This window comes from Camellia sinensis, chromosome 7, assembly GCF_055761805.1.
Source record: "Camellia sinensis isolate YWXY chromosome 7, ASM5576180v1, whole genome shotgun sequence".
In the NCBI taxonomy this organism is placed as follows: domain Eukaryota; kingdom Viridiplantae; phylum Streptophyta; class Magnoliopsida; order Ericales; family Theaceae; genus Camellia; species Camellia sinensis.
The window spans coordinates 190,692,803-190,706,626 of record NC_138967.1 but is presented as its reverse complement, the minus strand read 5'-3'; the positions used below and the strand labels follow the sequence as shown (position 1 = coordinate 190,706,626).

At 32.3% G+C, this 13,824-nt stretch overlaps 1 protein-coding gene across 1 annotated transcript; it reads right to left on the bottom strand.

The window, feature by feature from the left end:
• Positions 1 to 507: 507 nt before the first annotated feature.
• LOC114285295 (pirin-like protein) lies at positions 508 to 7,642 on the bottom strand. The gene is given in 6 exon segments (XM_082880247.1): positions 508 to 1,141; positions 2,714 to 2,884; positions 6,910 to 6,938; positions 7,047 to 7,085; positions 7,203 to 7,252; positions 7,401 to 7,642. Coding segments are annotated over 6 exon segments (891 nt in total). The 5' UTR covers positions 7,502 to 7,642; the 3' UTR covers positions 508 to 640.
• Between the last annotated feature and the right edge of the window lie 6,182 nt (positions 7,643 to 13,824).

The window sequence follows — 13,824 nt, the reverse complement described above, 5'->3', positions numbered from 1 at the left end:
TGTGTCTTGAGGATCAAATTGACACAATCAAAACTTTGGAAATCAAAAGGGAAGTTAATGTGCGTATGCCAAAATTATAAAACTATTTATATTTATTCCAAATTTTAAAGAAGCTCAATGTATTTATTTGTCTGTTTAATTTTTTTTAGGGCTATGCAAATCCAGTTTGGCTACTGCTTTTCTAATTATTTTTGGGTTGGTGGAGTTTTACAATTATTTTTTATTTAAATAATTTTAATTTAAATTACAATTTATGTGTATTCAATCTGAAAATATTAATGATTGAATTATTATTTTTTAATTATAATTAAATTTAAAGATAATTGCGAATACACACAACCATATTATGCACAGTTTGAGCAGAATTATAACATTTAAACACTATTGTGTATTAAAATATAATATTAGCACAATTGATGTGGCATTGTACGCTAAAAATACCTAATTAACTTGGAAAACTACCCTAGGTGGGAGAACTCTCTCATGAATAATGGCACACAAATAAAATACATCATAATTCATCTTTAATCATTCATTAACTTAGAGAGTTACATTTCAATACATTGTCGACTCATTTTCCATTCATCACTTGAAGTCAAACAATTACCAAAATAAAAATTAAAAGTTAAAAAATGTACAACTAATATTTAGCAGGATAAATCATGGCTTCAGATCTTCAATGCCTCGCTTTCTCAAACCCATTACTATAATTCTCACAATTTTCAATTGTCCGATCAATCTCCTATTGACTGTTCATCACAAATGGCCCAAACTGCACCACTGGTTCACCCAACGGTTCACCTCCAACTAGCACAAACCTTAGCTGCTTTGATGACTTGTTCCAAGCTTCAAGCCCATCCCCAGAGCCCAAAAGAAGAAGATGGTGAGGCGTTACAAGCGATGATTTTGAGTTGCCAAAATTGCCCTCACCAGCCAAAACATACACAAATGCATTCCATGAAATGGGTATTGGTTGATGACGATGGGACCCTGCGTTGAGAGTGAAGTCCAAGTACATAGTGGGTGTTCTTGTGTATACTGGTGATTTGGTTCCTAAGGACTCACCAGCTATTACTCTGACCATGACTCTATCTTTTGTAGCCTTTGGGATGCCCTTGCTTGAAATTTTTTGATACCTTGGCTCAATCCTGTGATTAAGCAAAATAGATAATGGGTTTGAATGACTATGCAAACTTAATGGATTGTTTTTCATTTTCTTCATTTTCATTTTGTGTTTTACGGAAACAAAAATAATAAAAAATTTGATAATACTCATTGTTTTTATTTTAGTGCAAAAAATAGCTTTCAGGAATTTGAAATCAAGTTTTTGGTATCCTAAAAAGTGAGTTTTTTTTTTTCGGATTTTTTTCCTCTACTTTTTTGAGAATTCTTACGATTCATGGATGCACACAAAAAGATTTCATCTCATCAGGTATAAAGAGAGACATTACTATGCACACCCTTTAAAACAAAAAGATAGGAATCATGAATCTGTCAAGAATTTTATTCTGAAAAATGATGTATGGTCTAGATTCAATTATTATATAGTAAGATTTACATTTGAAACAAATCTCAACCACATTATTTTTCTGAATAAATTTTCTAAATTCATAGCATTACTGTATCCCAAAACCACTAGACACACCCCACCTATATAAAATTTCAACAATTCCTTAGGAAAATCTAATGTAACACCAGAATTAAAAGGTCCAGAGAATTCTAAAAATATTAATTTTATTAAAAACCAGAATCAAATGCAACACCAGAATCAAATAGGAATTCTCTCAACAATTCATTATCAAGGAAGGCCTCTTTTTTCTTTTACGTGGGATTCAAATACAAAAGGCACATAGATATTGGGGGGTTGGAAGCACACAGAATAATGTAAAAGCTTTTGGAAAACAACCAAGATGTTAGTCTTACTGATGATTGCTACGTACTATTAAAGATTAGGAAAGTTTAGTTCAAATCCTTCTATTAGACCCTTAATTGGTGAACCAGATAATTTAATTTTTCTTTCCCCATAAATCTCTTTTAAGGGGAAAACACAAAATTAAGTAGACAAAGTAAAAATATATATATATATATATTTTTTCTTTCTTAGATAATATTACCAGAATAACATGTTATTATGAATCAAAATTACAGTCAAATAGAGTAATGTGTTACTCTCAAACAGAATAACATATTACTGTCAAATAGAGTAACATATTAAAGTTACTGTTTATATTAATTTCAACAATAATATTTAAAAAAAAAAAATTCATAGTCAATATGAATATTATTTGATAAATCTTGATGAGAGAATTTTAAAAATATTAATTTTATTAAAAACCGACATCTATATCAAAAGTTATATTATTTTAAAACTTAATATTTTGATAATAGTGATATTTGTTAGACTTTTCAAGAATTTTTTTTTTCAAGAGTGTTCACCAAATCTTCCAAGATTATTAATTTTGGTTAATAATTAATTTTTGTGATTAGTCCTATTAATTACGAGAAAGCATTCGGATATATAAACAAACTTACATTTTGGCCAAGTTTGGCATCCTTAAAAAAATTCAAAAAGTCAAAAAGTCACTATCCTATTTAAGTCATATCATCTTATTTAAGTCATATCACTTCTTTAACACATCACTTCAAACCCAATCTAAATCTAACCCATATTTTATAAAAAATTAAAAAATATACTTATTTAGCCTTTCCAAACTTGACGTTTATGTTTGGAGGAGAGATTGATCCACAACTGCAAGGCCTTTTGAGTACCTTGGGATGCAGGCATCTCAGAGTGAACTATTCCTCTTCCAGCAGTCATCCATTGCAAATCTCCAACTCCTATTGTCCCCTTGCGCCCCTCAAAATCTTCATGTTTCATAGCTCCCTATATACAATATATTCCAAACAATATAAAACTTCTTTTCAGTTTCAATTTAATTGGGTGAGTGAAGATTATATGGTATTTTAAGAAGTTAGTAAAAAATTAATTTTTAAAATTTTTAACTTTTTTGATAAAAAGCTGTGTTCTTTTAGGTAAAAAAAATGACTTTGTAACTAAAAAAATTAAAAAATCCAAAAATTGACTTTTTTAACATTTTCCCAAAGTGCTCCTATGTCAATAACTACAATACAATTCATCTAACAAAGGGTCCGTTTGGAAAGGGCTTTTCCCGGTTTTTTTGGTTATTTTAGCCACAAAAAACAAAATAGGCTATTTTAGCCACAAAAAACAAAACATCACATCCAACCCATAATCATTGCACTCTTCTGTCACAAAAAAAGTCAAAAAAACCAAAAAGTCATTTCCAAACCAAACTTTTTAGCCCAGGCTAAAATAGCCAAAAAAGTCAAAAAGCCAAAAAGTCAACCCACTTCCCAAACGGAGGCAAAGTCAATGAAACTTTTAGATCAAAAAAAATCATATTTGGATTGTCTCCGGTAGGTGAGGACTCAAGGTCTACCTCGATGATATAAACGGTTCACTTTCTAAAATTTAATAAACATATTTATACAAAATATAAACATATTTATACAAAATATAAAGATGGACGGTTTACTTTTAAAGATCTACAAAATATATTGGGGGCACTTTGAAAAGAAGCTAAAAAAGTCAATTTTTTAGCTTTTTTAGTCAAAGAAGTCAAATTTTTTGTTAAAAAAGTCAAAAAACTTAAAAGTTAATTTTTTACCAACTTCTCAAAACACTACATTAGAAAGATGATTGAACATCAATAATAACATGATCATATCACATTTGTATTAAAAAATTGAACATTCTATTATTAAAATTATACTTCTTATTTATTTATTTAAAAGATAGATAGATATTATCTGATAATATAACTATTAATATCTAATCAATTTAATTTTTTTAATAAATAATCTTCTAAAAAACACCCTATAAAATTAACAGTTAGATCACTTAGATGAGTCCACTCAACGCCTCTCCTATTGGATGCCCAAAAAATATGAGAGCCCCATGTGAATGTGCTTAACAGGGCATCAAACAATGGAGAACTTGGTACTTCTCGTATTTTATGTTTTCATTTTCATATTCTAAAAAACAACAATAATGAAAAATTCAAAAATACTCATTATTTTTAGATCATATTTATTTTTGTGCAAAAATATATTTTAAAATTAAAAGAAAAAATTACTCATAAATCCCGTATTGAAAAATGTTACTATCTAGTCATGAGTGTTTTTTTTATAAACCATTTAATCCTTTTTTTACATCACAACATCATCATCAAAACAATATCAAACATTACATCATCATCATCAAACAACATCAAACATATGTGGTCTTGAATCTTCATCGTAACATGCTTGCTTATGCAAACCAAATACACATCTCACACGCACACACCATTGTGCATCGTTAACAGTATTTCACTCACTGTTGGTTTGCTTCTCTTCTTTGGAAACAATGGCGAAAAGCAAAGTGAAAGTTCTGGGAGCATGGCCAAGCCCTTTCGTGATGAGTCCTCGAATCGCACTCAACATGAAGACGGTGGAGTACGAGGCCTCATCCCTACTCCGCAAATCAGATCTGCGTTCCGAACCCATCTCCCTCTCTCTATTTCTCACAGAGCCGATCCGAGATGTGGGTTTTTGAGATGTGTTCCGAATCAGATCTGGGTTTCGATCTGAGATGTTTTTGATGTTATGATGATGTTTGATCAAAAAAATTGTTAGGATGATGTTTGATCAAAAAAAATTGTTATGATGATGATGTTTGATTAGAAAAAATTGTTTAATCGTTATTTTTTATATTTGATGTTATTTTAATCGTTATTTTGATGTTTAATCGTTATTTAAAAAATTATTTAATCATTATTTTTAATGTTGTTTTGATGATGATGTTTGATGTTTGATGAATAATCCTAACGTTGCTAATGTTTGATGTTGGATGAATAATTTCAACGTTGCTAATGTTTTCATCGACATTATACGAATAATCCTGACGTTGCTAATGTTTGATGTTTGATGAATAATGTTTGATGCTTGAAAAGAAGGGAAATCATAAAAAGGCCTATAGTAAGCTTCTTGGGAAATAGGACCTATTAGTCCAAAAAAAACTTTTAGGACTAAATGTGTTAACATTTCTAAATTTGGGATTTATTGGTGCTTTCTCCAAATTGAAAATGCAACCTAAAAGGGCTTCATTAAAAATGATTTCTTAAAAACAAAATTCGAAAATAGTTTATCATACAAGTTATCCATGTCGTTGTCTATTTTTGCGAGAGCGGGAAAAAAAAAAAATTGATGGTATCTTATAATATATTATATATTTGAGTCTTAAAGTCCACTAAAAGACAAAATATGTTAAAATAGTCAATAAAATAAAATATTGAATCTAACTCATAATTATTTTATTTTTTCTGTCATAATTATCAAATCAACTACTAAAAAAAAAACAAACAAAAGCCAACTAACTTTCTTAATATAATTATTTTAATCAAACTGAAATAATCAAAATATCAAATAACCAACTAAAATAGTTAACTTTCCAAATAAGACAATAATCCCCCGCTACTCCTTATATATTATACCTTTTTCCTAACTAATAAACAATAAGATAAAAGTTATGCACCCTTTTGAGAGTTACACACACACACACACCAAACTGATTAATTTTGTAGTTTGTTGACAGTGTATAAGTTAAACTTATTTTTATTAGATTTTATTATGTATTTTTTAAATTTTATTTTTATTAAATTTTGTTAGTATGTGCCTTTCTTTCAACTTATTTTTTATTAGATTTTGTTATCGCATATATGTTAAGAAGATGAATAATACTATATATACTAATTAATATGTACATTAGTCTACTAACAGATGATGTGACATTATTTGTATAGTTTTGAATACTTGTAACTTGTATAATAAATATGGTCAATAATAATATTATAATACTAATTTGTACACTACTGTGTATACTAATTGGTGCATGTAGCACTATCATGAGAAGAAAGCACATGTAATAAAAAATATATAATCATTTCAAGTCTTTTTAATATGTTTTCTAAGGCCTCGTTTGGCAAGTAACTTTTTTAGCCAAAAAGTCAAAGAGTTACTAAAAAAATCAAAAAGCCAACAACCCATACCAAAAAGTCAAAGATTTCATTTTTTTTTCTACTTTGTGCATATCTTTTCGTAAAAAGTCAAAAAATCATTCCAAACATACTAATTTTTTTTACATCACATTTTAACTAAAAAGCTAAAAATTACTAAAAAAGTCTATTCCCAAACGAGGCTTAAAAACACATGTTAACAAAAGTTAAGAACTTTTCCAAACTTTGAGTTTTTTTTTTTTGTTGGCTCGTTTAGACTTGGCAATCCTAAATATTAAAACAAATTTTTTATTTATTTAAAATAAGCCTACTAAATGAGTCAAAAGGAAATTCAAACCACTTTCAATTTTTATAAGTCTAAAAAGTTTTAAAAAAAATAATAACTCAAAATTGGAGGAAAACAAAAAGAGCATCACTAAAAATAAAAATAAACAAAAAATAATAATTATCCATAAATAATAATAAAAAATTATCTTTTGTGGTTATTGAAAAAAATATAATTTAATTTGTGAAAAGAAAAAAAAAATGATGTCACAAGCTCTTCATATAAAAATAGTAGAAATGACAAGAAATGAAATTTAAAAAATGGGTCTATCTTAAAAAGTGATGACCCAATGCACCATGCTCTCATTAATATGAAGTTGAGGTTCTTCCTAACTTCTATCCTAATTTATGTTAGGTTCCATAAAAGCAGAGCACTATGAGAGAAGTTTCATTAGCTTGAAAAAAAGAAAGAAAAGTATAAAACTATATTAATCATAGAATTCGATCCAGTAATAATTTTTTAAAAATTATTAGAAAAAACTAATAATAATTGGTAGTATATATGTACCTGCAACTTGTATGCAACTGTTTCAAATCCTGTTAAATATGAAAAACAGAGCATCAGCAATCTTTTCTCAACTAAAAACAGAAACAAAAAAAAAGAAAAAAGAAAAACAAATAAGAGTTCAATAATCAAATTCAAACCTGTGTGTGGATGATCAGAAAACCCAGCAGGTGCAGAAACTGCAATATTGTTAAAAAAATTAAAAAGAAAAATCAGAATTCAGACATTGAACAAATGTATGCGTTTGTCATAAAGAAACAGAGTAAAACAGAGCAAAACAGAGAGACCCAACTCACCTGAGAATTCATCTAGAACAAGAAAAGGATCAAAGTATTTCAATTCAAACCTGAACAAACACAAAAACCCATTATATTACCCCCCAATGCTTCGTCTAAAATTTATTTTGTTCTTTTTCTAAAATTTATTAATATTTTGAGACAAAAAGAGAAAATAAAAACAGATTGTAAAAATAAAACCAAACAGAATTATACTACCTCCCAATGCTTCGTCTAACAATGGCACCAACACCTTCATGTTGAGGCCTGGCTAGAAACTTTCGAACCACCAGACGAGGTTCTTCCACAACATTTGACATACTAGTATGTATCTCTTGGGGTTTTGAAAATGCTTTATGTTGTAAGTGTATCAGTCTTTCTATAATCTGTATTTTGCAAATGTGAGAACCAAACCAAAATTTCAATTGCTATTTAGAGAGAGAGAGAGAGAGAGATGTTTGTTTGTTGTTTGGAGGGTCAAAGGGGAAATTGCTGGCGGCCATTGTAGGGACCCACATGAGGCAGTTTCTTTCCCTTGAGATCAAGGAAGGTACTCGTGGCTGTTTAAATTTTGGGTAGCAACTTGTGACGTCATCACAACGTTATGATGATGCCTCAAATACACCCTTCAATCCCACCCTATGGCACCTTTGCTTTTAATTTTAGAAAAAATTACAAATGAGAAAAAATTTCTCAAAACAATTACATTTATAAAGTTTATCACTGAAATGTAATTTTTTAGTAAATTATAAATAGATCATCTAAGATTTATTTAAATTGCAAATTACCTCTTATAATTTTGGAAATTACAATGCCTCTGTTTGGGAAGTGGGTTGGCTTTTTGGCTTTTTTGGCTATTTTAGCCTGGGCTTAAAAGCTTGGTTTGGGAAGGGCTTTTTGGCTTTTTGACTTTTTTGAGTTTTTTTGTGAGAGAATAATGTAATGATTATGGGTTTGATGTGATGTTTTGTTTGTTATGGCTAAAATAGCCTATTTTGTTTTTTGTCGCTAAAATAGCCAAAAAAGCCCAAACCATGGCTTCCCAAACGAAGCCAATATGTCCCTGAGGTTTCTAATCTCATAACAAATAAGTCATTTTATTAATAAATCATCGAGTTAATTAACAGTTTTTAATGATATTAAAATTTTATTTCAATTAATAATTCAGATGATCTTATTATTGTATAAAACAATAGTTAGAAATTTTATTTTTTTTAGTTAATTCTGTTAAATAAAAAATTCTGTCAGAGAGGTATTTGTAATTTTTCAAACCACAGTGGACAATTCGTATTTTAAATAAATCTCAGGGGGTGTATTTATAATTTGTCCATTTTAAAAAAAAAAAACTTGCACTGATTTGTTACTTTTTCTTAATTTTAAGATTAATTACACTTATTTCTTTTAAATTTTTTAACAAATTACAATTAGTTTCATACTTTTAACATTATTATATTAATTTTTCTTTTAATAAAACTCAAGTGACCAAATGTAGATGGTTGATTTTATACTGAAATAAATAAAAATAAATATACATTTTAATAAAAAATAAATGATAACATCATTTTTTTTAGTCGTACAACTAGCAAATTATTGATAAAAAAATAAAATAACTATTATGTGAATTAAAACATTATAAGGAACCAGTATAATTATATCAAAAGTATGAGACTAATGATATTTTTCTCTAAAGTTTAGAGGTAGTAAGTATAATTTACCCTAATTTTAAACATCAAATCATTTTTTTTAATAATCACAATAAGTCATGGCGATAACATATATAACCTAATGATGTAACTTAAAATAAAAATAAAATGATGTTAAAATTATACACCTAAAATAATATGACTTTGTTTTAATTTTAAATACAAACCGTTAGATTAGATTACTATAGCAAGACTATTACAAATAGAGAAATGTTTGGGACCTCCTTTTTTTTGGTGGGTGGGGGGAGGGGGGGTTCCATGCCTCTTAATTTGATCTTGGCCCTTGATGTATGTGTGGGATCCACTCATGTATGTGTAGACCTCACATTATAAGTGGTTGGGATGAGAGTGAGGGTTATGGGAGTCATATATGTATAGGATCTCTGTTTCATAATTGTTACAAATAATCTTGATTTTTTAGACATTTAACTTGTGTAGAATTATGGAGCAATTATTTTCACTTCACTTTACTCTAGATGTACTAACTTCTTTGGCCTCTTTTGGAAAAAGGTTAAAATCCGGCTTTTTGACCTTTAACTTCTTTTAATTCATATCATCTCTATAATTTTTTACATGTTTTTTTAAAAAATTTCAAAAAAAAAAAAAACCAAAAATTAACTGTTAGCTTACTTTCCAAAAAAAACCTTTTATCTTTATTATACAAAGAGGAGAATATATTTGGAGCAAAATGGAGTAAGAATGATAATTATGTATAATAAAAACAAAGAATTGAGCATATTTGGAATAAAGTAAAGTATGAACAACAGCTCCCTAGAATTAAACTTCATTTTTAAGAATTTGAAAAAATTTTCACTATGCCAATGTCCTTGCAACTACAATAGGTTTATTTTAGGAAGAAGGTTAAAAATTGACTTTTTAATTTTTTTTTTTGAAAAAAATACAAAAAAATAGAGAGATGATGTGATCCAAAAAAAAAAAAAAAAAATCAAAAAATTAACTTTTAGCCAACTTACCAAAATAGGCCATAGGGTCTATGAAGATAAGTTTGCGATTTGTTGGGCCCTACTTGAGATGCTATACAATGATTGATGTGGAGGAGTATTTTGTAAAAGACAGCACGTGGCCAAGGTGATGCCGAAGCATCAACCGAGGTGCCACGTGGCCTGGTTATGATGCCGAGGTGATCTCTGCTAGGCCGAGGTTATCTGCGGAGATATTAGAATCCGAGATAAACAGATAAGGGACAAGAGTCCTACAATAGGGGATGATCTCATTCTGGATAGAGATAAGGTTCAGGAGGGTTTATCTCTATCTAGTTAAGGGTCTAGGATGAGCATTGAGCCTGAGTCCCCTGAAACTAGGCTTCTAAAGGGAAAAGGTCAATGCTGGCTATAAAAGCAGGGCATCCCTGTGGGTCTGAGGTATGTGTGATATACTGTGAGCAGTAAGTTCTTTCTTGTGAATTTAAGCATAATTTGCTATCTTTGAGAGATATTTGATTACTAACTTGATCGTCGGAGTGCCCCTGGGTGGACGAACCACCGTCGGATTCTTATCTTTCTGTGATAGGTTGTTTGAGCTTAATCTATTCTGTCGGTACTCTCCACCTGAGTTTCCCATTTGGTTGTGTGGTCGAAAATCAACACCCACAATTTGGCCCTGTCTATAGGAACGTAAGGAGAATGGATGGCCAACAATGAGCAGGGAGAAAAGATTGGGGATGACATCCCTAGTGGGACTGGTAAACATACCGATCCTAACATCGAGGAAGAAAACCATAACGAAGGAGCACGGGATCAGAATCTCGGAGATAAGGATGTCGGCAAAGAGGGAGACGCCCTGAAGAAACCAGGCCAAGATGAGTATTACAATGAAAGCGACCTCCAGATATGGAAGGATAAGTACCTGAGGAGGGACGGCGAGATGAAGGGAATGGTCAACAAGTTGGCAGATCTACAATTGGTTGTCAACTTCATGATGCAGAACAACGACATGCAACCACCATTTCTATTGTAGAACACGTCGATGCTAGGGGCCAAGACTGATGCCCAGAAAGGGGGGCAGAAAACAATCCCAACAGTCCCCTAGCATGGCAAGGAAAAAGAACACTCACATCGGCCTTCACGGGATGCCGGGCCAGTAGAGCCAGTGAGAGGTCAGTCTCAGAGGACGCCTCATACCAAGGGAACTTGTGTCAAAGAACATCGACATGTCTAGGGTAAGGGACTTTGCTTTGATACAGTGAATGAAGAAAAATCCAAGAGGACACACCATGACGCTAGGAGCAGCGCACCAAAAAGACTGAAATCTGTTGGTAGCCAAGCTCCTGGTCGGACTAAAAAAGGACTTGAGGGACTACCTCCAGAAGAAGCGGCAGAATGCCGAGATCACGTCACCCGTCAAGCCGAGAACGCCTTTTCAGTAGAGTTGGATAGGTTTGAGGTCCCAAAGAGGTTCCATATGTCGAGGTTTCAGATTTATGACAGTAAGTTTGATCTAAATTTTCACGTCGGCTTATATTTGAATTCAATGGCTTTGTATACTAGGAACGAACAGTTGCTGTGCAAGGTGTTCCCCTTATCCTTTGGGAAAATTTCATCAGATTGGTTTCACAAGTTGCCACAAGGAATTGTGAAGAGTTGAGAAGGCCTGACCGAGATGTTTGTGGCCAAGTTTGTTACAAACAAATTGTAGCCACTAAGGGTAGACTCCCTGATAACTCTAAAAATTAGCGAGGGTGAATGCCTCAGGGCTTATGCTAAAAGGTATTATGAGGTGTTCAACCGAATACTGGGATGCAACTAGGAGTTGGCGGTCGTGTCTTTTAAGAACGGCCTGGAGGATGAATTCCCGCTTCGGAAGTCGCTGGCAAAAACTCTACCAAGGAATATGGAGGAGCTTATGGCACGGATCGAGAAATATGCCAGAGCAGAAGAAGATACACCGGGAACGAAGGTGCCGAAGCAAAAGAAGAGAAACGGCTTGCCGAAGCGAGGCCGAGGTAACACTGGTTTTAACAGACAAGAGACAGGTTTGAGGGCTGCACAGGCAGTCACCACTGTGTTCTGGATCCTGGTTTATAAAGTTCTAGAAAGGATCAGGAACTAGCTGTATTATAGAGCACTGGAGAAGATTCTCGGTGAGTTCATGGGAAAGAGCCTTGGGAAACACTGTGCCTACCACAATGAGGATGGGCACCTGACTCAGGGGTGCAGAGCCCTGAAGACGCACTTGGAAGACCTGTTCAGACAAGGTCACTTGAGGGACCTAGTAGATGAGGCCAGAACGAGGGAAGAGCATGCAAGGCTTCCCCCGGTACCAACGGCACCACCACCGTCATAACCACAACGAGCAGAACCTCGGGTGATCAATGTGATTCATTTGAAGGTTAATGAAAATGATATGTGAGGACAAACACAAAAGGTGAGGCACTTACAACATGTGTATCAGGCCCAGCAAAAGAGGCCTAGGACAAACGAGTACCAGGGACCGATGGTGTCTTTTACTGACGCAGACCTAGACATGATGTAGTATCCACACAACGATACTCTGGTAGTGACCCTCAAGGTTAGAGAATACCAGGTAAAGCGTATTCTGATCGACCAAGACAGCTCTTGTGACATCATGTATGTCAGATGTTACAAGGAGCTTGGCCTTTACCGAGATGATTTGGAGTAGTCCAACAGCCCAATGGTCGGGTTTAATGGAACACCGACATGGCCTTTGGGAGCAATAAATTTGGAAGTGTTCCAGGAATGTTAGCACAAAATTTACGGTAATTGATACCCTCTCCCCTTACAATGCTATATTAGGAAGACGTGGCTGCACGCAATGAGGGTTGTTCGCTCAACGCTGCACCAGTTGTTACGATTTCCAACTAAACAGGGGATTGAGGAAGTTAGAGGGGATCAAGTGCAGGCAAAGAATTGCTCCATGGCAGTAATGAAATCCAACTGCAATGTGCGAGAGGCAGAAAAGGTGGAAATTGAGGACGAGGACATGGAAGTTCTAGATGATGTCGGCAAAGAATCGGCCGAAAAGAGCGAGGAAGCCTTGAAGAAAATTCTAGTCCAAAGAAAGAGTGAAATCATAGAGATTGATGAGGGGAAAAAAAGAGAAGGGAATTTTAAGAGGGAAATGCCACCGCCATGATCAGCAGATCACCTCCCCTCTAAAAAAAAAAAAAAATTCAAAACAATTTGCAGATTTGTTTTTTTGAAAAAATTAAAAATAATTTGAGAGCAATAAAAATCAAAATTATATTTTTAAAATTTTTAAAAGTATTTATGACCTAAAAGATAAAATTATACAAAAATAATAAGTATTTTTTTTGCCCCAATTTTTTTTAGTTTTTTAGGAAGAAAAAAATTGAAACTAGTTTTTGAACATAAAACCAAATATATTGAAATTGATAATCTAACCATATTCTTTGAAAAAGTTTAAATTATCTCAAAATAGTCATCTCAACTTAAGAGTGTATTTGAGCTTAATGGGTTCATTTTGTGATCTAATTCAATGATCATTTTAATTTTACAATTCTAGAATATTTAAAACTCTTTGAAAAGTTATAATCAAAACACAAATCACTAAATCACATCATTTCACTAGCAAAACTTTTACCGACGAATAGTGTTATCGTCGCTAAATGCTTAACTCTTTGCCTATACCAACTTGCCGTCGCCAAAAGTAAGCACACTAATAGCAACACTCATTGTGTTGCTAAAACATAAGCCTTGTAGTTAAAAATTTTGAAATTTTGGCACTACCCAAAAATTTTGGCGCTAAAAGAATATTATGCTCTTTTAGCGACGGTAGCAAATTGCGTCGGCAAAGATATATTTTTACCAATGAAATTGATCACTGTGTCACCAAAAATATACTTTTGGCGATGAAAAATTGAAGTCGTCGCCAAAAGTAGTTGCCAAAAGTGCAATTTCTAAAGATTGAAAGACTAAGATTGCTTGATTAGAAATAAAATT